The following is a 22,775-nucleotide window of genomic DNA, read 5'->3' as shown; positions in this document are numbered from 1 at the left end:
CACCAAATTTATGGCCTCCCCTAAAGGGGCACCCTCTGCCTCTATTGTAGCATAGACCCTGCTAAACAACTAAAAATAGCCCAGAGGTGATAAAAAAGGCTTTATGTGAAAACTAACTTTTTAAAGTATGGTTGGGCTCTGATGTAACTGACACCAACAGATTTAATTGCAAACAGTAATGGATAGTTAATTCAGTCTACACTACATATGCAATATGGATTCCTAAATGTTGCTAAAAAATATACAACAGGGTTCCTATAATATGGCAACCCCTTTGCATACCGGGACGTGCACTCATAAGAGGCAGGGGAGGCAGTGCCTACCCTGCTAGATTAATCAGAAGGAGGATGCAGTGAGCAGGGTCATGTGACACAACTGGAAGCTGAGGTAACCTAAGAACATATGACACCAAGCAGAAGAGTAAAGTAGTATTCTACATCTCTTCACAAATTGTGTTCAGACACAGCTCATTAACAGGGGGGACAGTAAGTGAGCATAACCCAATACTGACAGGAAGTCAAAGGGTCAATTCAAATTTAAATCTACAATTTAAAACCCAGAGTTTGAAGTTGTGTGCAGTGTCCACATTATTTAAATTAAAGTTCTTGACATTGAATATTGCTAAGCCTCTCTTTTTCATGGTTATTGGATTTAATTAGGTACAAACTCCATATATGTTATGTCTGTTCACTCAGAGGATGCAGTATCTATTTTTATTTTTCTCTGTGTCTCCATTTATTTAAAGACTGCTGTTAACTTGTAATTCACAAATCAATTGAAAGCTGTTGCATTGTGTTTTTAATATGTTCTGCTTATATACAAGTTTATATTAATAAAAAGGAGATAATGAGTCATTTAAAAAATATATGTAATTATTGCAGTTAAATGTTTTTAGAAATAATGCCACTGTAAAGTAACTGGTTAAACACATAGTCAAAGGGAGACATTTAAAATTAAACTTTTTTATGATTGAGGTAGAGCATGCTATTTTAATAGACTTTTCTAGTTATATATAGTTTGAGAATTAGCATCAACTGTTACTTGCCCCATGTCAGCAAATCAAATTAGTTTTTGAAAGGAACATGACAGTCATAATTACATTTCCATCATTCAGATAGAAATTGCACACAAAAAATAAATAAATAAACTTTCTATTTTACTTTTATTATTATGTATTTCATTCTTTTGGTATCCTTTGGTGTCCTTTGTTGAAGAGCATACCTAAGTGGGATGTTTCTTGAACACCATATTGCAGCAGCAGCAGCTGTGTTGGCAGTATTGATAACTTGTCCTTTGTGTAAAATTTGTATGGTAAATTATTTCTATTTTTACAATACAGTAGTGAGTAGAGAAGAGATTGTGTATCATTCTAATTGCTTAGTAACTGGCACTGTACCACAGACTTGTGTGAGTGTGTATGTGAGTAGAGTGTGTGTAGGTGTCAGTGAGCAGAGTATGTGTGCTTTATTCTCCAGGTAATCAATACATTTCCGATGAGCTGGTGCTTTAGTGCAGTGTTTCTCAACAATGGTCCTCAAGTACCCCCAACAGGCCAGGTTTTCATTATAGCTGAATCAGTGCACAGGTGAAGTAATCAGCTGATCAGTAACTCAGTGGTTACTAACATTCTCTCACCCATCATCTGATTATGTCACCTGTGCACTGGTTCAGCTATCATTTAAACCTGCCCTGCTGGGGGTACTTGCGGCTCTCTGTACATGTGTTTCTCCGTCGTATCATATCTAGTGCCTCACCAGCCTCTGACCTCACTGCACGTCAGTCCAAACATAGTCTGGAGTGTATCTGGGACAGGGAGACTGGAAGCTGAGTTAGGAAGATCCAAGGACTTAGTTGTGGTAACCAGTGGAGCCACAGTGTTACCTGGGTAGGTAAGGCATGCTGTTAACAAGATCAGGTGGGTCATGTGTAGATAGGACCAGGACATTTATAGTGAGGCATAACCAGACAGAGTTCCATGTAGAGAGTGATAAACAGTGGTATTAAAATAAAATGACTGCAATGTGTTAGGCTTCATGCTTGGAGGTTCACTATGCCCCATTATAATCATAAGCTTGTGGTATAATAGTTATGTTCACAGTAACAGTATAATCTTTTTCCTTAAAGTAAACATACCAATAGAGCTCAAGAGCAAATACTTTCAACCCTAGTAATAATTTTCTCTATATTTGCCAGATGTCCTCCACAAAAATACCCCATGGAGTTAAACAATGGCCCTCCCCAAAACTTAATATGCTCCCCAGAGCATGGAGAGCACGTTAAAGTAATTATTAACCACTTAAAAACAAAATAAAGGAATCAATTTTCATCAGTATTTTTTCCTTTTCTTTATTTTCGTTTGTGCATTCATTTGGATTTTTGTTTCATTAAAACGATTTTGTGTATTCGTCCCATAATGAATGCACATCTCTAATGCATAGAGGCTATAAAACACATTATATAATATACATTTTACTGGACATGCTGTTAAAATACTGGAACAATTAATTTTATATATAAATAGTCTATATAAGTAGTTAAATGAACACTTAACACAGTAAAATATCATAATCAATAAATACATAATAAATAGACAATGCAAACGTAAGAAATTTCAAGTTAGTTTTATTTCTCTTCCCACTGTATCATGCGACCACCATAAGCCAAATCACAAAATGCATAGACCTATATTCTTTGAATCTTGCACATGCTCATTAGGAGCTGGTGTCTCAGAAAATGTGAATATAAAAATAATGTGCATTTAGATTATTAATGTGAACTGGAAAGTTGTGAGCTCTTTCTGAATCATGTAACTTTAATTTTGACTTTAGTGGTCCTTTAAGAACATCAGTGCAATAGATCTGCATACACAACAAATATGTTAAAACAATGTAAACAGTCCAGGGGCACAAGAGTTGTTTATCAAATCTATTCTGCCTTTGACAATTAGGGATTGCATGTAGCAAGGTCAGTTCTGCAAGATCTTAAAGGGACAATATACTAGATATTTTTTTTTTTGCATAAATGTTTTGTAGATGATCCATTTATATAGCCTATACAGCTTCTTTTTTTTTTTAAAGTATAGTTTTGCTTATTTTTAAATAACATTGCGCTGATTTTCAGACCCCTAACCAAGCACCAAAGTTTTAGGAGAATACTCCAGCTTGCTCCTGTTTGTGTAAAGAGTCTTTTCATATGCAGAAGAAGGGGAAGGGGGAGTGTTTGCTTTTTGCTATAGAACCACTTGCAGTGGGTGTTCCAGCTAAACTTTTTAACAGTGCTAAACAGGGAGAATAAAGCAAATTGTTTAAAAGAAACAAATTGGAAAGTTGTGTGAAATCCTATACTCTATTTGAATCCTGAAAAATAAGAAAAAGAAAAATATTGGGTTTCATGTCCCTTTAACTGCATGTAATAGACATTACTATAAAAAAATAATATGCACCGATACTGATATAAAAATCCAGTATAAAACCTTTTAAAAACTTAGTTAGAAGTTCCCAGTTTAGCTCTGTTAAAAAGATTAGGTAGAACACCCACTTCAAGCGGGAAATATCAGACACTCCCCCCTCCCCCTTCCTCTGCATATGAAAAGACTCTTTATACAAACAGGAGCAAGATGGAGTAGATATACATCAGTATTCTCCTAAAACTTTGGGGCTTGGTTAGGAGTCTGAAAATCAGCGCAATGTTTTTTAAATAATAAGCAAAACTATACATTTAAAAAAAAAAAGAAGCTGTATAGGCTATATAAATGGATCATCTACAAAACATTTATGCAAAGAAAAATCTAGTGTATAAATGTCAAACGTTTAGTATGTTTGCTGTAAGATATGCCATTTTACTGTATCTAAAATAGCAGCAAATAATGGTATCAACATTAGCAGTACATGGTGTTCCTCTTTGATTACCTGTAATGTTGGTGACTAAGGTAATGTGTGTGAGATGTAAAGGGACATTAATTATATTTTTTATGCAATGTCTTTAATCACTGGAACATATAGAACTGGTGCATCATTATATATGAGGGTTAAAATGCCTTAAAAGTTAATATTTAGAACCATAGGTGCAAATTTACTGACCAAGCTGAAAGGTCCTCTCTCTGGATTTTTGTTGTTGTTGTGGCAGCCAGTACATTATTTGATTGGCTGTACCACCTGCCAACAAAATATTATTATTATTATTATTATCGGTTATCTGTAGAGCGCCAACAGATTCTGCAGCGCTGAAGTGTATATTTACAAAAATGAGTGTTCTGCACGTTAAAAATAAAAATTCTGTAACAGATAGAACATTTTATTTTCAAACTAGAATGTCCCTTTAAAGTACAGCAATATAAAAAAGCTTTAAAAGTTGTGAAATGTTAATAGTATGCTTCTACAACAGGTTGCAGGACACATGTCATTTAGCATTTGTTAATACAGTACTAAGACTTGCAGCATACATCTTAAAGACTGACATAAACATTGCTCATTAGATTCCTTCCTAGGAAACAAGATAATATTGTTTATCAAAGCTTTACTCAACATTATTGTTTGTTTATACTTAATGATAGAAAGTTTGCTTAAAACCATTGAGCGTATTATGTGAATAACAAAAGAGACTTTGTATAGAAGAATGCAAACTATGGCTTGCAAGTCACAAAAAGCAGGGAACAGATACTGCATTTTATACAGCTAAGTATTAGGTCTATAAAGATAAACCTTTTTAAAATAGAATCACCTCCATTTTAGTGCTAGGGTCCACTTCCACCCCTCTTCATACAGTAAAAGTACATAAGGTAATTGATTTAAATTTGATTGAAACAATTTAATCATGACAGGGATATGAGAGAGGGTTCAGCTATTTTCAAAATGTACCTATGTTTTATGAAGGGTTGATCAGGGCTCTAAAAGTGTCCCCCCACTTATCAAACATCTTATGGTGCCTAGTTGGGAAAGGCTATCACCACTACAATGGTGATCATCTGCAATTAGAAGGGCATGTGTGCACTCATTCAAAAGAAGGGGGTTGTCTCTAACTAAATTAGAGGGGGGATAGGGGATCTGCAATAGACCTTTTATCCCTCCACTAAAAACAGTATGGTGTGCAGTGGAACAGGTGATCAGTATTTCCATATCAGACAGTGAGGTTCACTACATGTGAACCTTCTGATCAATGATAAATGTACCCTAATATATTTAATGATTAGTGAGAAAATATTTAATGGTGAACAATACAATAAAATTCTTGATTAAAGGGACAGTCTAGTCAAAATTAAACGTTCACGATTCAAATAGGGAATGCAATTTTAAACAACTTTCCAATTCACTTTTATCATCAAATTTGCTTTGTTCTCTTGGCATTCTTTGTTGAAAGATAAACCTAGGTAGGCTCATATCCGCCCCTTATTTCAATGCATTTGGCCGTTTTTCACAGCTAGAGGGCGTAATTTCATGTGTACCATATAGATAACATTGTGACCACGCCCGTGGAGTTACAAATGAGAGGGCACTAATTGGCTAAATGCAAGTCTGTCAAAATAACTGAAATAAGGGGGCAGTCTGCAAAGGCTTAGATACAAGGTAATCATAGTGGTAACAAGTATATTAATATAACAGTATTGGTTATGCAAAACAGGGGAATGAGTAATAAAGGGATTATCTATCTTTTTAAACAATTCTGGAGTAGACTGTCCCTTTAAGTGAATTGCATCAATTTTTAAATAAAACATCAACATGCTTAAGTAATTAGAATTTTAAATATATCAAATATTTTATTTTAATTTTAAAAGATAAAATTAGTCTGGAATGAAATTTCAAAAGAGGAACAGGAAACATGTACACAACAGTGTGAAGAGGAACTTATACTTCACCTTAAGAAGAGTACAATTCATTTCAAAGATATTTTCTTAGCAGGATCTTCCCAGCAACATTGGTGTTAAAAGTAAATTGGAAAGTTATTTAAAATTGCACGCACTATTTGGATCATGAACATTTTTTTGGGACTTGACTGTCCCTTTAAACATTATTTGTTGCAAACTGCTCAATTGAAGTTTATATACCATACTTTTAGTGTATACACTAATACACTATTGGGAGCCAATGACAAGAGGGCTGTACATGCAGCTACCAATCAGCAGCTAGCTCCCAGTGGTGCATTGCTGCTCCTGAGCCTACCTAGGTATGCTTTTAAACAAAGGATACCAATAAAATGAAACAAATTGGATAGTAGAAGTAAATTGGAATGTTGTTTAGAATTGCAAGCTATTTATGAATCACTAAAGAAAGAATTTTAGTTTCATGACCATTTAAAGGACCTCTAAATAGAAGTAGAATTGCATAATTAACTAGTGCATAATAAAAAGACAATGCAATAACACTTATTGTATTTTAATCCTTAATACCCATCCAAATGCCCTTTTAGGGGAAATGGGTAATTTTGGTTTTTTTTTATTTTGGGGGGTTGGGGGTATGGGGGTTGTAATGTTAAGAGGTTAGTGTTTTTTAAAGCAAAAGAGCAGATTGGATAAGGGCAATGCCCTACAAAAGGCCCTTTAAGGGCTACTGGTAGTTTATTTTTAGAATAGGGATTTTATTTTATTATAGGTTTGTTGTTTTTTGTTTTTTTAAGGGGTATTAGAATAGGATACATTTTTTTAATTTTGGATAATTTTGTTTTTTATTTCTGTAATGTTAGTTTCTTTTAGTATGGTAGGTTTTTTAAATGTTTGTAAATGGTAGGTTTTTATTATTTTTTGTAATGGTAGGTTTTTTTGTGTAATGTTAGTTTTTTTTTTAAAGGTAAGATTAGGTTTTTATTTGATTTTACAGGTTTTTATTTTAAGGTAGTTTTTTTTAGTTAATTTAGGGGTATTTTAATTTGGGTTAAGTTAGGGGTGTTAGGTTAGGGGGTTTAGATATTAGTTTATAACTTTGCAATGTGGGGGAGATGGCAGTTTAGAGGTTAATAGTTTATTTAGTTGCTGTGATGTAGGGGCTGGTGGTTTAGGGGTTAATAGTTTAATTAGGTACTTTGCAATGTGGGGGTGATGGTTTAAGGATTAATAGTTTATTTATGGATGTAAGTGTACTCTGTAATGTATTTTTGATGTGCTTTGTGACATTTTTTAATTTTGGAAACCAGTTTACACCAGCTCTTAGATCGCGGTAAGGATTAAAGCGTAAGAGGCAATTGCGCTGAACGTGTAATATCAGCGGATTGAAAATGGATTGCAAAACCGTTTGCGCTGCACTTGTAATCTAGCCCACAGGGTTCAGTGTCCCACTCCTTTTCTCTCTGGTTAAACTGTGGGTCAAGCAGATTTCTTTATAGTGCACTTGCAGAGCATCCTCCTACATTAGATCTACCCTTTGTCTTCCTGATACTCATAGCAAACAGTTCCATAACTACATTTGTATCAGCACAATATACACATAACATTCTACTACAACCCCTAAGACTGCCCAGCCATGTCTACTGATCTCTCAGACTCCTCCTACACTCAACTGCTCTCTCAGTCCCCAAGACTCCTTGGATCTGGGTAAGAAAAATAAAGTTTGGGAAGTAGGATTTTAGTATAAATTTATACTCAAGATGGTGGCTGTCAGGATATCTAAATATGGACTGTGCAAGGCAAATATTATGAAAGTAACAATACTAAATTATGGGCATACAATGTACAGAATGCTGCTTCAAATCACCGTTTACAATGTCAAGTTATATGTCTGATGCCAACCAGAAGCTTGAGAAATTACATCATAAATCATTGCATTTTTGTGCAGCTGTATTACAATATTAAGATTTAAGGAAGTGATTCTTGCTATTCAATCAATTACACAAATTGCAGGTCATACATATTTGTGCACATTTTGCTTATTTGTAGTAGGTGTATAAACATATTTATAAAAATAGCATTGATTTAAAATGTCTAGTAAAGAATATGCAGTGTGTAATTTGAAATAAGTAATTAAAACAGCACTATTTGTAACTTTTGGTTTTTGATGTTCGTTTAGCCAGATAATTAGCTTGCACTAATTTTCTTTTTGTATGTTCTGTGCCAGGCAAATATTTTATTCACACTACAAATACCTGGATTGTCTTCCCAGTAAAGCTTAAGACATTGAAGAAGCAATTTGATATTAGGCGACTGAAGAAAAACGACACCGCTCCTTCAGCATTTTTAATTAGCTATTTCCATGTCAAAGAAGGAATATTAATTATTGAGCAGTGACCTTTGGCTCTGTCTTAAGTATGTTCTTTAATGATATCCATTCTTCTTTTCAAATTTATATAAGGACAAAGGTCAAGTGTTCACTCAATAGATATGTATATTATCTCAATACTAATAGTACTTTTTAAAAATCTTTTCTATTTATAAGTTAAAAGTATTATTATTTTCCACTTTAATCTTACATAAACTAATTGCAGAGCAAAAAACTGCACTTATTATTACAAAATCATTTTTACTGCTCTTCAAGATCTCGGAATATATCAGATCTTCACTTGCTAAATTTATTTAAAGGGTTTTTAGCAGCACCTAAAGAAAAAAAACACCCTTCCTTGTTTAGTGGGATTCTTTGCAGCCTCAGCAGAAAATTAGTATTCTTAAAATAAAAAAAATAACTGAAAGAGAACCTGTTTTGCTCTCCTTCTTGTCTTGTTAATTCTCTACTCATTCTCAACACTCAACTTCCAACAGTTCCCTAGGGAAAGGAAGCCTGCATATGACCACCAAAGACAGTTGCCATACTCAACATTTTCTTATGTTTCAATAAATAAGAACAAAACCAAACAATACATTAATAGCTACTTAGCAAAAATAAACAAATACAATAAATTATCATTAATGTGTCCATAGAGAGTAATTTACAATTTGACTTTCTTGTTCTGAATTTAACGAAGAGGGATATTTTTTCCTCTAGTTAGATGATCAGAATGATCAAACTCAGAGACTGATAAGGTTCTATCATTAGGTTGTGTTACTATTGGGTCTTCTGTTGAGTGTGTGTGATGGTTTTCAATATTTCTTCTGTAGATCAATGTATTTCACTTTCTGATTACTCATCTAGCCACACACCACAGCATATCTATCTCTGGGTTTTCTGACTACTTGTGTGGCAAATCACTAATTCTTGTGGCCCCACAATCTGTGATCAAATGCGGATAGGTTCACAACATGTGAATTCTGTCCACTCACAGACTGATAAATCTTGTTCTAAAGGGTCACTTTACTAAGCCAAATGATAAACAAATATCAGTTACACAGTGCAAACCTAAAACCAGAAACATTAATTAAACTGCTGCCATTTGGACATGCAAATAAGAATAGTAACATTGTAGACTAATGTTCCAAACGTTGTTGACAGGAGATTGAGTATAAAAAACAAGACTCAAACATCTCATTTATACCAGAAACATAAAGGCAAGAAATGGCACAGAATGTTTAAGGCTAAACAACTAAATTATAGAATTTAGTTTTATCTTCAAATGAGTCCAAACATAAATATTAACTGAAGTTTAAAAGTGGGATCAATATACTTCAATTTTGAAGCATAATACATTTATTTACAGACTCATTGTTGTGCAAATTCTGGGACTGTATAGCCCCTGATTACTTAGCAAAGCTATATACTTTCTTTTTAAAGAATAGAGACTGCTTATGGTCCCAGCAAGGTTGTGTTAATCTCAAGGTTAAGACTTATATTTTATTCATCCACTGCTTCAGCACATGTAAATATACATATACACATAAATACCAAATATGATATGATATTCTCATACTTGCTCTCCATTCTTTACCTGACCTACAAGTCTAATAATAATTAAAATATGGCAATTAGACCACCTATTTACCCATAGTGAGCGAATGTATATAATGAATTGATGGCATTGTTTTTATCTAGCATGTGAATTCTTATAGATTAATGATTTGAAACATCAAAACTTAATCTAATCATGTGTTCCAAACTTGTATAGATTGGCTTTCCGGGACAATATACTGTAAAATTAATTTCCCTTTATTGTGTTTCCACTGACTTCTTATACCTGCTGCAGAGTATGAAACATATGTGAAATCCCTCCTTTATTTTTTTGTGTATGAAATATCTGTTCCTTTTAATTGAAACCACTACCCAAATGCCTAAACTTGCAGGGAGAGCAGTCCTCATTAGCTTATCTCTTTATAGTTACACACAACCCTTCTTATCTTTTTTAATATAAACAGTGAGACCAGTACTTCTGAACCTATTCTCTAAATCTCTCCAGATCAGAGGTGTTTTTTCCCACTGAGCATTGCAGGGGCTGCTACAGTGGAATTATTGTGTAAAAAGGGCAGTCCCTGTGAGTAGCAAGATGGCTCCTATATAAAGTAATGCAGCTCGACGGAAAAGGGACAATTCGCTCCATAGAATAAAGTTAGCAGGGAGCAGGAGGGGCACTTTAAAATGAAATCCTGCAGCCAATATACATCACATTACACTCCTTTCTGCGTATAGTATCTTACATTCACTTCTATTTTCATGTTCATGATTTTCTATTAGGGTATTCAGTATTTTGAGTGTTTTCAGAAAAGCTCGCCCCCTTCTAGCAGGTAATAAAAAACAGTGAAAACTGCATTGAGAAAGTATTTACAGAATTACGCTTGGATTAGAGAGGCAATTTCACATACGCCCAAGGAACACCAATGTTCAGACTATTTTTTGCAAAAGTAACAATTACGCTTTGTCTTTTGTATTTATAAGTACAAATGTCCATATTTTGTTTGCATATCCAGTGTACTTAAATTAGGATTTACACTGTGCATATTTAATATGATTATTTATGCGTAATTTACATACAAATTTTACATTTTTGATAACATACGCTTCTTGGTGAAAAATTTTGTTTTACGATATTTGATTCACTTTAAAAATACAATTTTTTCCAGCATATTATTTGTGTATGGTTCAATTAATGGTTTTCTATGATTTTTAAATTAGGAATTATTGTGCACTTTTATAATGTATGAATCTCCTTCCTATAAGAAAATGCAGTATACACCTCTTAGTGAGACACCCTGTTTTCAGTGTAAAAATTGGCTTTATAGACTTCAGCCAGGGAAATAGAAGCATTGGCGACAGTGGTGTATTATGGCCTAGGCCAACAAGGCCGGTGCCTAAGGCAGCAGATTTGGGAGGGGCAGCACATCTGCCCAATCTTCTCTCTAAAAGCCAGCACACAGTACAGTGAGCGATAAAGTGCAGGCTCTTACAGAGAAGACAAGGCACTTGCGCTGATTAAGGTCGCTCTTCACAGGCAGTGCTCCTTTAAACCATTGCTTCATTTAGAGCCTCCGGCATTTTTGCAGTGGAAGCGTTCTTGGTGAGAAACTTGCCAGGGGATATGTTTCCAAGGTGAGGCTGGAGGAGAAGACCTTGTGCTGATATGCTGCCTCCCCATGTCAGCTGTGAGTCTGCGAGCGCAGTGCTTATTGCAGGTCTTAGTAACTAACAGAACGGATGCGTCTGTGCACTGCTTAGATCAGCTTGTGATGTCTAATCATAAACTTAGCTAGTTTCTCTTCCTTCATGAACCCACAGAGTAAATAGTAAACGGACACTTAAAAAGTTTCATTACTTGAATGATGGTAATTACTTTATGTTGTTGCATGTGAAGGGCAGTTATTGTTTGAAAGTGTATCCTTCTTTCCCTCCCTTCCTCTTCTCTCTCTTCTTTCCCTTTCTCCCTTCCTTCCTCCCTCAACTCCCTTCCTCCCGCAACTCACTCCCTCCCTCCCTCAACTCCCTCCCTTCTTTCTTTTCCTCCGTCCCTCCCTTCTTTCTCTCAATTCCCTCCCTTCTTTCACTCAACTCTCTCCCTTGCTCCCTTCTTTCACTCCATTTTTTCCCTCCCCTTTTCTCATCTCCCTCCCCACTTTTCTCTTCTCTTCTCTCTCTCTCTCTCTCTCTCTCTCTCTCTCTCTCTCTCTCCCTCTCCCTCTCCCTTCTTTCCTTTCCCTCCCTTTTCTCCCTTCTCCTTCTTTTCTCTCCCTTCTCTCAGGGAGAAAATGGTACGAGATGCATGCAATTCAACCCACCTGTATGCAAGTGTTTTGCTAGCCCATTTTCTTTTGAATTGTTATAAAAAAAAAAAAACAAACAAAAATTTTTACACACTGACCCCAAAAAATATTAAGGGGAAAAAAGGCCTAAAACCTTTTTTTTTTTTTTTGGGGGGGGGGGGGGGATTTTGAGTGCCTAGGACAGCACAAAACCTAAATACGCCACTGACTGGCGAGCATTCTTATAGAATCTCACCAGCCCAGAGAGCTATAGAGAATCGGCTCCCTAGAGATAACAGTGGTAAATTATCATTTTAGTATCTCTCTGTCCAAACTCCCCACTGTGAGTTTTATTTTTTTCTAAACCTTTTTGTTTACATGTATTGTCTATAACCATAACTTAAAGGGACACTGTACCCAAATTTTTTCTTTTGTAATTCAGAAAGAGCATGCAATTTTAAGCAACTTTCTAATTTACTCCTATTATCAATTTTTCTTCGTTCTCTTGCTATCATTATTTGAAAAAGAAGGCATCTAAGTTTTTTTTTGGTTTCAGTACTCTGGACAGCACTTTTTTATTGGTGGATGAACTTATCCACCAATCAGCAAGGACAACCCATTTTGTTCACCAAAAATGGGCCGGCATCTAAACTTACATTCTTGCATTTCAAATAAAGATACCAAGATAATGAAGAAAATTTGATAATAGGAGTAAATTAGAAAGTTGCTTAAAATTTCATGCTCAATCTGAATCACAAAAGAACATTTTTGGGTACAGTGTTCATCCATCAATGATGATGAATGAAACTCCCCTTGATTTTTAGTGATGGTAAAGCCTAGCGTTTGTTTAAACGCTTGGAATTACCATCAGTTTAAGAATTAAAATTTTCAGTATTTGTGGGGATACAACAGCCATAAACAGCTATCTCAAATGACAAAAATGAAAGTAAATTCGCTATCTGGAAACAGTTTAACACACTAAAGCAGGTAAAATTGATTATTGGGAACACATTATAGAAGAAAGTTTTTTTCAGTACCCTGTCCCTTTAACTGCACTGTATTTCTAGATATAGCTAATTTTACAACTAAAGAATAATACGTCTGCTTGGAAGATTTCATAATAAGTCCATACCTTCCAATATATTAGTCCTAGTGATAAACTTTTTGCTGGTTTCAAACTCCATCAGAGCACTCTATTTCCACCTTGGTTGGAATCTGTTGCCTGTATTAGGTACCCCAAGGCAGAACATGCTGTGATCTGAGATGTCCTCACAGAAAATGCTCCATTTCTCCAGAAAGAACAGGACTTAAGCAGGAACTGTTAGAGCTTTTGCTTTGTAGTGCTGCGCTACATCAGGCTGTTCTCTTCAAACAGCACTATTCTTGTCTGCACTGTGTAAGCTTTCCATAACACAGTGCAGCCAGAGCAAAGAACAGTCAAATACAGAGCAGCGCTGCAAAGCATCAGCGCAATGATTGATCACTGGCTCTCAGGGATTTTTTCAACCCACCTCCTGCCTTTTCTGATCTGCAAAGCTGTGTCCTCTGAATGTAAGATGTTATTGTGAGCAATGCACTTTTTATTAAAAACTTAACTAAATGTCTTTTTTTCCCTGCAGCTAATTTGCAGTGCAATTATCAACAATTTTACAAACTTAAAAATTGCCTTATTCTCCGGTTAATTAACACATTGCAGCTGTGCTGGTGTTTTAGTGTAACTGCTAATTTAAAATTTCATTTCAAAATGACCTGCAGAAATAAAAACTCTTGCTGCAGAAAGTGGAAACAGTTCAGCCTCTGGGTTTCCAATTTACTTCTATTAATAAATGTGTTCTATTCTCTTGGTATCCTTGGCTGAAGAGTTCACCTACATGAGCAGCAATGCACTACTAAGACCTAGTTGAACACATCTGGTGAGCCAACGACAATAGCATATATGTGCAGTTACCAATCACCCAATAGCTCCTGAGCCTACCTAGGTGTACTATTTAATAAAGAATACCAAGAGAACAAAGTAAAATATAAGTAAATTAGAAAGTTGTTTAAAATTGTATGTTCTGAATCAAAAAGGTTAAATGTTGACTTTAGTGTCCCTTTCCTATTTACTGCAGTTAATACTTGAATAGAAAGAGCTGCCAATTAAATGCTGCAAAAAAGTTTTATGTTTAGATAACATTTATTTTAATAACGATTTCACAGCTGCAAATGCACATTTTACTGTGCTGTTGAATGGGTAATAAGCACTGAAGCCTCAAATTGCTGTCTGTCAAGTTCAGAACTCCATCGTCCATGCTAGTGCATTTATCAGTCAGCTGACACTAATGAGATTATGTTTTATCTGTTGTCTTTAAGAATGTGTACAGCACATGAGAAAAGACACCAACACAAAAAGATATTTAGGAGTCGATTTAACAAGGGCCGAAGGGCCCTTGTTTCCATGCGAGCCTTTAGTCTAAAGATCGCTGCTCCATAACTTGTCAGCTGCCTCTGAGGCTGTGGTCTTCAATCTGCCTGATCCTATTCGATCGGGCTGATTGACACCTCCTGTTGGCCGTGAATCTGCAGGGGGTGGCATTGCACAAGCAGTTCTGGTGAACAACTTGTGCAATGATAAATGCCGACAGCGTATGCTGTCGGCTTTCAGTGATGTCTGTCGGACATGATACGCTACAGCATATCATGTCGGACAGACATTGGTAAATCTATCCCTTAGAGTCAATCACTAGGGTTATAATTATAATTGCTGTTGCAGGACTTGACAACTTTTACCGTGATTTTGTACTTAGCTGAGTTTTTTGTTTTGAGTATTGATCATACATTTATATCTATATATATATTTTTCCATCCATCTATTTATCTAGTCAAGTTTATTTTGCTCTTGTGTTTGTTATAAATTTAACTTAACTTAACTCTAACTTGTACAAGAATTTGTGAAAATATAATATGCATGAACAATACACATATTAGCCATGTTGGTTGGGGAGAAAGTCAGCTCACAGTGCATTTCCTCTTCAAGTGTTTGTCTAATTTATTATAGATATGCAAATACACACGGAATCATAGGCAGCAATAAGTCCATAGTAATACCCACCAAACCTCTGCTACAGATAAAAAAAAAAAAAAAACCCCTAAATTAATTAAATGGGCAGCATTCTTACCAAACATAGGCTCCATAATGAGGAAGTACCACACTTTTCATGATACTTTGGGCATGCAGTTATATAATTATAATAATATAATTTTTACACCATGACTTCACTAATCTCTACTCTATAATATATATGTGTACAGCACATGAGAAAAGACACCAACACAAAAAGATATTTAGGAGTCGATTTAACAAGGGCCGAATGGCCCTTGTTTCCGAGCGAGATAGATAGATAGGATAGATAGATAGATATTAGTGGTGAACTATTTGATAAATTATATGGATTATAAATATGTGTGTGCAAATTTTTAACATTTGGGGAGATAATAATTAGCTTTTGGTTTGAAATTAGCACCTCTAACCTTAGGGATGTATATATTTTATAAACAGTAGATAGAGAACAGGTTAAAACTGATTTATTTGCAAAGTTTAAGCAATAACAAATCTTTAGATACACCATATATTTTTGACCATACTTAGCCTATGTATAATATAGACTAAGGGCTAGATTTACTATCCATGTAGTAGGACAGGTTCACAAGTAGTAAACGTGTCCTACTGCACTCACTACTAGCGATGTTGCATAGCACAGCAAAATTTTACATTGCACAAGAGGATTCTCAATTACCCCGAAAAAGCAAGTGTCGGGGTGATTTATCTCGCCACCTCCAATGTGGTATAGAGGGAAAAAAAGTAGTTTTTGCTTCTTAAATATGTGGCAGCAGGCTCGCTTATGCCAACCTGCTCTACGCAGAGCCAAAAAAAAGCTGCAGCTTTATAGATTTAGTCCATTATATCTAAATGTCTATGTGCAATTACTACATAATGTAAGACTGCTGAAGACTATCATGATTCAGTATAGATTATTGGCTAGACTGACACTCATATTGCAAGCGTCGCAGGTTCAGTTTTTGTTGAAGACTTTTTTTTACAGACATACATCCTAAATTTCCAAATGCATGAACATCTCAGGAAGCACTGAGAATATGGAATAGATACCGTAACCTGACTTCTTTTGTCAAAGATCTTTGCTGAAATTTTTTTTAACACTGTGTCTGCAAAGCATTTTGTAGGGGTTAATCTGGACTTGGGGGCTTGCCACTGTATTTGTGTTACCATAATCTGTATTGTTTAGCTTCAGCATACAAGGTATAACAATATACAAATTAGGGATGTACATTTGGCATTTAAAGCCTATCCTGTGCTGTTTCAGCTTTCTCAAACAATGCTTGAATGCAGCATTGGGGATTCACATAGATGAAGCTTAAAGGGACAGTACACTATAAAATTGTTTTTCCATTAATGTATTTTAAATGACTTGTTATACCAACTGCAGAGTATAAAATATTTGAGAAATTCCATTTTCATGCTTATTTGTGTATATGAAGTAGCTGATTTTGTGCTTTTAAACCACTGCCTATTACAATGGGTTGAACTTAAAGGTGATATCAGATCTCATTATGTTCTAAGTTTGTGTAAACAGACTTGCTTCCTTATCTTTTATTTGGCTGGAACACCAAAGCTCAATACATAGAGAGAACAATGGAAAATTATCATTTTAATACTTAATTATCCTGCATCCCACTGATAGTGTAATCTCTTCTGCTGGCTGTGTATACTTAGACTATTCAATAGCCTATACTCCAGTATTAATTTGTTCAGTATAGGTGGCGATACCACAGGCTAAATCAGTTATTTCAAATGCTGAAATAGGAGTAAAGGAGCTACTTGTAACCAATTTAATACACTCTAGCAGGTTAAAAGGATAATTGGGAATAATTTAAATGGGAGATTTTTTTTGGGTGAACTGTCCCTTTAAGGCCCTAAACTGCTAAAAAATTAAACCAGTCTAGGCAGGTTAAGAGGGGTGGTATAGACCTGTCTTTGACAATTTATTTCCTATAACTATGAAGTTAGAGCCTATGGATTATCAAAAACAGAATGCAACAAATTTACTCTGGATATAATCTATGGGGAAGCTTCTTATTCTGAAGACAAATGGTATAACCAAAGTTAAAAAAAACTCCAGGACTGTGTGCTCAAAGGTACTTTAGAGAAAGGTAAATAAAAAAATAGGACAACTTTTAACTGCATGTTTAGAAATCTATTGTCTCCTTTTAAGCCAAGTATTTTCTGGCTTTTTTTCTCAAAGTTACAACTTAAGTTTCTGGCATTAAAATTTTCTTGGTGAATTACAATAACATATTACAATGATATCAGGTTTGCAAATATTATTTTTTTATTTACAGAATGTCCACAAACTTTTCATAAATTGGGTATAACGTGGATCAATAACATCAAGTGTTTAATGGCCATTAAAACATTGTTTAATCAATTAACAGTTGAATGAAGAATACTATAAAGAAATATTAAGATATAAGATTAGTGCAAGAGTTACCATATGTGGTAACTCAAATTTAACTTGAATAACGGTCTGTTCTGTTCTTTGTTCTTTAGATGTTAAAAAGACTGAATCACTAGTGACTCTATCATGTAAAATCACTATTGTTATGACATCAGTCAGCAACAATAGGATCATATAATCCAAATGATCTTCTATTATCAAATTTGTTGCATTCTTTTGGTATCCTTTGTTAAAGGAACAACAGTGCACTACTGGGAGATAGCTAGTTATATCAGGTGTGCAGGTGACAAAAGGCATATTTGTGAAGCCACCAATCAGCATCTAGTTCTTAATAGTGCATTACTGCTCCTGAGCCTACTAAGATATGTTCTTCAAATACGGATATCAAGAGAGCAAACCACATTTGATACAGAAAGAAATTTGAAAAGTTTTTGCAAAAACACGAAAGAACCATGTCCTTTACCCTCAGTTTCAGGTGACCCATGTGTTCATTTTTTTAAAGGAGCATGAAACTCACTTTTTTTCTTTAAAGATTCAGATAGAACGTGCAATGTTAATCAACTTTCTACTTTACTTCTATTATCTAATTTGCTTCATTCTCTTGTTAGCCTTTACTGAAGAAACGGCAATGCACGTGTGTGAGCTAATAACATGAGGCATATATGTGCAGACAGCAATCAGCAGCTCCTGAGCCTACTTAGGTATGCTTTTCAACAAAGGATACCAAGAGAGCAAAACAAATTAAATAATAGAAGTAAATTGAAAAGTTGTTTACAATCAGATGCTCTGTCTGAATGACGAAATAAACAAATGGTTTAATGTCCCTTTAAAGCAAGGCCCTTATTTTCAGTGAGATATTCCGCATAATTTTTTAATGTATCAAGAAGCAAGCAATTGACAGGAGCTATACATAATGTGTGACCTGAGCACTGGATTCTTGATGTCAGAAATAAATAAAGCTTTTAAAAATGTATATTTAAAGGGACATTACGTCATAACTAAACTTTCATAATTCAGATTTTGTACAACTTTCCAATTTACTTTTATTGTCAAATGTTCTCAGCTGCTTTGGGATTCTTTTTGAAAAGCATGTCTGGTTCTTGAGCAATTTATGGCAGCAATGTTTACAACAATGTTTGTAACAATCTTATACAATTAATGCTCAATACAATTACAAACTCCTTATGCTAATTCACTATGCTCTATCTAAATTATTAATGTTGATTGCTGATGTCTATGTCCCTTCGAGTTCAGAAAAGTACACTTAGAGTCTCTAAAAAGTGTATGTTACACCTATCCTGTTGTGAAAAATATTCTTGTAAAAATACACTAGAAAATATACTATATGATCAAAGCTAGCACAAAAATATGAGGGAATATTTGTCTAGATTAAGTAACAAACTCATGTGTGGGACTGGGACACCAATGGACTCATAGGAAATAATTAATTGCATTGCAGTTCACTGCTTTTGTCTCCAAACCACCAAGTAATTAAATGGAGAGAATGGAAGTCAAAATGTATTTGTTCTACTTGTCATGCAAAAACTGAATGATCTGGAACTAGTGTTTGCTTATTGTGCAATGAGCATGTCCCCTTCATTGTTTACTAAATCATTTTGAAGCAGTTACTTGTGCAGCATTTGTAGCCAGGAATGTGTTAGGCATATCTAAATGATACAGTTAAAATGTGTGGTCACATAAAATGTTAACTTTTAAATAGTGTAACAACTGGCAATTCCTTGCACACATTGCTACTGATGTATTCTGCAAAGATAATATAGCACATTTAGGTAAACCAGTGGAACTAAGCATTTACTGAATAATATAAGGTAGATTCCTAACAGACCCATGTATTTTGAATTAAAATTGATCAAGTTTCTTTTCTTCCATAATATATAACTTAAACTGTTGGTAATACCTTGTTATAGGGTTCTGCATTATTTGGTCAGTGTTACAAGATTTTACAATAAAAATAAATTAAAAAAAAGCTCTGATTACAGTTCTGACAGCAATATTATACCCTCAAGCAGCAATATGGGAGTGATATAATGGAATTTTAATATCCTATGTTTGCCATAGGAAAAAGTAATCTGCAGTTTTTTTCCATGTACATTTTATATCAGTGTTGCTTTGAATGTGAATAAATTGGAATACCTATGTAAAGTCAGTATATGAAGATAGCAATAACAGTAGTGATATGTGTCTGCAGGAGGATACTAAGCAGGTGACTATAGATGGACATATAATTTTACCATTAATTTATATTTTAAAGACAACTATGGTGCTTGCTGCATGGTATTTACCCCTCACTTAGATCATAGTTTTCACCACAAATGACAAAGGTTTTGCTTACCCTTGGCTGTACTGACTTTCTTCATAGTCTGTGGCCTCCTCCCCAATATCTGGCAAGGTGAAGAGCATGGATTTGGTGTTCCAGGCAGGAGCTGAGGTGTCTTGATGAAGCCTGGGAGACCTGCTGGAATTAATAGGCTGCATTGTGGGGCTCATTAGATTTGTGCTTGAAGGAGATGGACGTACCAGGTTTGTAGCAGGTGAGGTAGCTCTAGGTTGTGGGGATGCCGATGACATCTCATTCTGCTGCTGCAGGGGAGTCACAGACGTATTGCTGACCACAGGGTTTGTGTGCTGGGGTTTAATCTGATGGGCAGGACTGCTGGGTGTAGATAACCCACTGATGTGTGATGGCAAAGCTTTGCCAGATGGTATCCGAGGTAAAGATGATGAAGAAGAAGTGGGTGAATTCAGAATGTACAGAGGGGACGCTGGTGCTGGGAGTAGCAGGAAGGAAGCTTTCTGTGCAAAGGAATTATTTGTACTTGCAGAGGTCCCTGTATGGGAACCTTGAGAAAAGGGATTGTTAGAAGCACCTGGATTCACTGGAGATACTGAAGATTTGAAGATCTTGGCAAATATAGTGCCCAAGTCCAAAACTGCCACCTTCATGTCTTTGACTTAAATAGCTCACTGGATCAGGGAATACAGAATAACACTATTTAAATGCAAATCAGTAGTGAAATGAATACAACACCAAGATACCATACAGGGTTGGGAATCCATGGAATACAGTCACAACGTATCCTTGAGGACCACTGGACACCCCTGAATAAGAAGAATGCACAAACAATTCTCTAAGGCCTGTACTTAATTCCCACCCTTTAAGAATCAGAAGAATGCAGCCTTCAGTCCAGCCTTATTGTCTCCATAAATTCATGAGCAAATATCACTGATTTCTCAAAGTGTTCAGCGTAAAACATTAAAGTTCCATAAAATACTAACACTTGTTTTCCTGTGTGTGAAAACTGTAGGTCTCTGCTCCTGGGAGATGAGTAAAGCAGCCTGTTTATTTCTTGATTCAGTGGCTTGGAGCAGCTGACACAGGAGTAGAGGGGCGGGTGGTTGCTAAGATAAACAAAAAAAGGAGACACTTGTAATTGGGCTATTCCAGCTCTGGGCCTGAATGGCAAAGCTTTCACCCTGAGAGACAGAGAAAGAAAACAGATTAAGTCACAGCATTGTGCTCTGTAACTGAAAGCCAACCAGAGTTTACTTCTCATACCAATCCAGTTCTTAACTCTTCCATAGAGCAATAGCTGTGTTACCTGAGGATTTTCTTTAAAGCTAAATACTTTTTGCATACTATACATTGTTTGTTAAAGATGGACTGCATGGTTTACAGCTGTGTTTTCAAAGAAACATTAAAAAAAAAGTATAATATTAACTTCGCTAAACAGGTGATTTAGAATACAGAGTTTATATATTTTTACAGAACTGTGATATTAGCTGAAATATTTTCAGCAATGTCCTGAAAAAATATGTGAGATAAAATACAGAAAATTTTAAATACTAAAGCTAAAGTAGAAGAATCACTTCATAAAAAATAAATATCTAACGCTCAGATAACGAATAAAACTGACTATTCCTTGCTAGGTTTTAAGCCCATACAGGGTCAGCTCCAGAACTAATAAAATGGGGGGCATTTTTTTTTCACTAGGGGGCACGCATTTACTAAGAGTCAAAATAAGAGCAGACCTACATATTCTGCAGGAAAGTGTAGCTTCTGGTTGTGATTTAGGATTTGGAGAATATGTGCTAAATCACTAGGTAAAAGAATGAAGTCTAAATCCTATGCAGTGCACTAAAATAGAGCCATTAAACCTGAGACCCCAGTGCAATAGCTCCTTAAAAACAATTCACCCCTTAATCACTGTCATGAGATGCAGGACACAGCATAGAAGGTACAACGCTATTTTATTGCAGAGCATAGAAATAAACAGCTTGTACAACACATCTCACTTGGTAACTGCGACATAGACAATAACGGCCCTAAACCACGCCCCCATCCGGTGACGTCACTTCCCACTCTCATCACATCTTCCCTCTTTTCAAAGGACAAAGCATATATTTTTTTCTTTGAATACATCAAATAACAAGGTATACAAGAAGCATACAGAAATAGTTTTGTTTAGTATACAACAAATAACAAGTTAAAGAGAATATATATATAAACAACATAAAATACAATCCTGACTTGAAAATTAGGGTAGACTACCCTAGTCCACAGTGACCATGGGATTATTCTGCCCATACTTCTGGTTACTGCTCTAACTAGTGCTAATCCCGATATCGGCTGGAAGTTTTACCACCCTTTAACTTGATGTCATTTTACATGAACTGTCTGATACAGAAGAAGGTGATTGAGAGACTGCTGGAAGCAAAGAAGTATCGCCACTGTGATCTTGCTGAGGGGAAGGCACCCCTCTTGAAACAGGGCATCCCACCGGCAGTGGTACTGAGGCATCCAGTCCCAAAATCTCAGGTACTGGCTGAAGATGTTTTCGATTTCGACATGTGACTGTCCCTCCATCAGTAAGGACTACATAAGACCTTGGTTCTGGAGAGCGTCCAATTACCGTAGCAGGCATCTTCCATTTCTTCTCATCATCCAGTTTAATTCTGACACTTTGCCCCACATTCAGCTCCTGCAAGGGCCTCACAGAGTGTTTCCTGTTGTAGAAGAAACAATAGCCCCTTTTAGCCATTTCATCCCTCCTAAGGACCTCGTCCAGAGGAACAGAGCTAGTTGGCTGGAAGACACCCACAGAGGGTAAAGTGGTGTGAACCTGACGTCCTAGCATCAGCTGTGCCGGGCTAAAACCTGTGGTTTGAATGGGAGTCGCCCTATAGGCCAAGAGGGCTAGGTACGGCTCGGATTGCTTAAAAATGAA

The 22,775-nt window shown here is 35.7% G+C and overlaps 1 protein-coding gene across 1 annotated transcript in view; it reads right to left on the bottom strand.

Moving 5' to 3' along the window:
- FAM149A (family with sequence similarity 149 member A) overlaps positions 1 to 20,493 on the bottom strand; it is a 383,311-nt gene extending 362,818 nt beyond the window's left edge. Inside the window, exon 1 of the mRNA XM_053703894.1 lies at positions 19,883 to 20,493. Coding sequence (XP_053559869.1) covers positions 19,883 to 20,493 — 611 coding nt within the window. The remainder of the gene's footprint in view (positions 1 to 19,882) is intronic.
- Positions 20,494 to 22,775: the final 2,282 nt, after the last annotated feature.

The sequence above is a fragment of the Bombina bombina genome, chromosome 2 (assembly GCF_027579735.1).
Source record: "Bombina bombina isolate aBomBom1 chromosome 2, aBomBom1.pri, whole genome shotgun sequence".
NCBI classification, from domain to species: Eukaryota; Metazoa; Chordata; class Amphibia; order Anura; family Bombinatoridae; genus Bombina; species Bombina bombina.
This window is presented reverse-complemented; position numbering and strand designations above follow the sequence as displayed.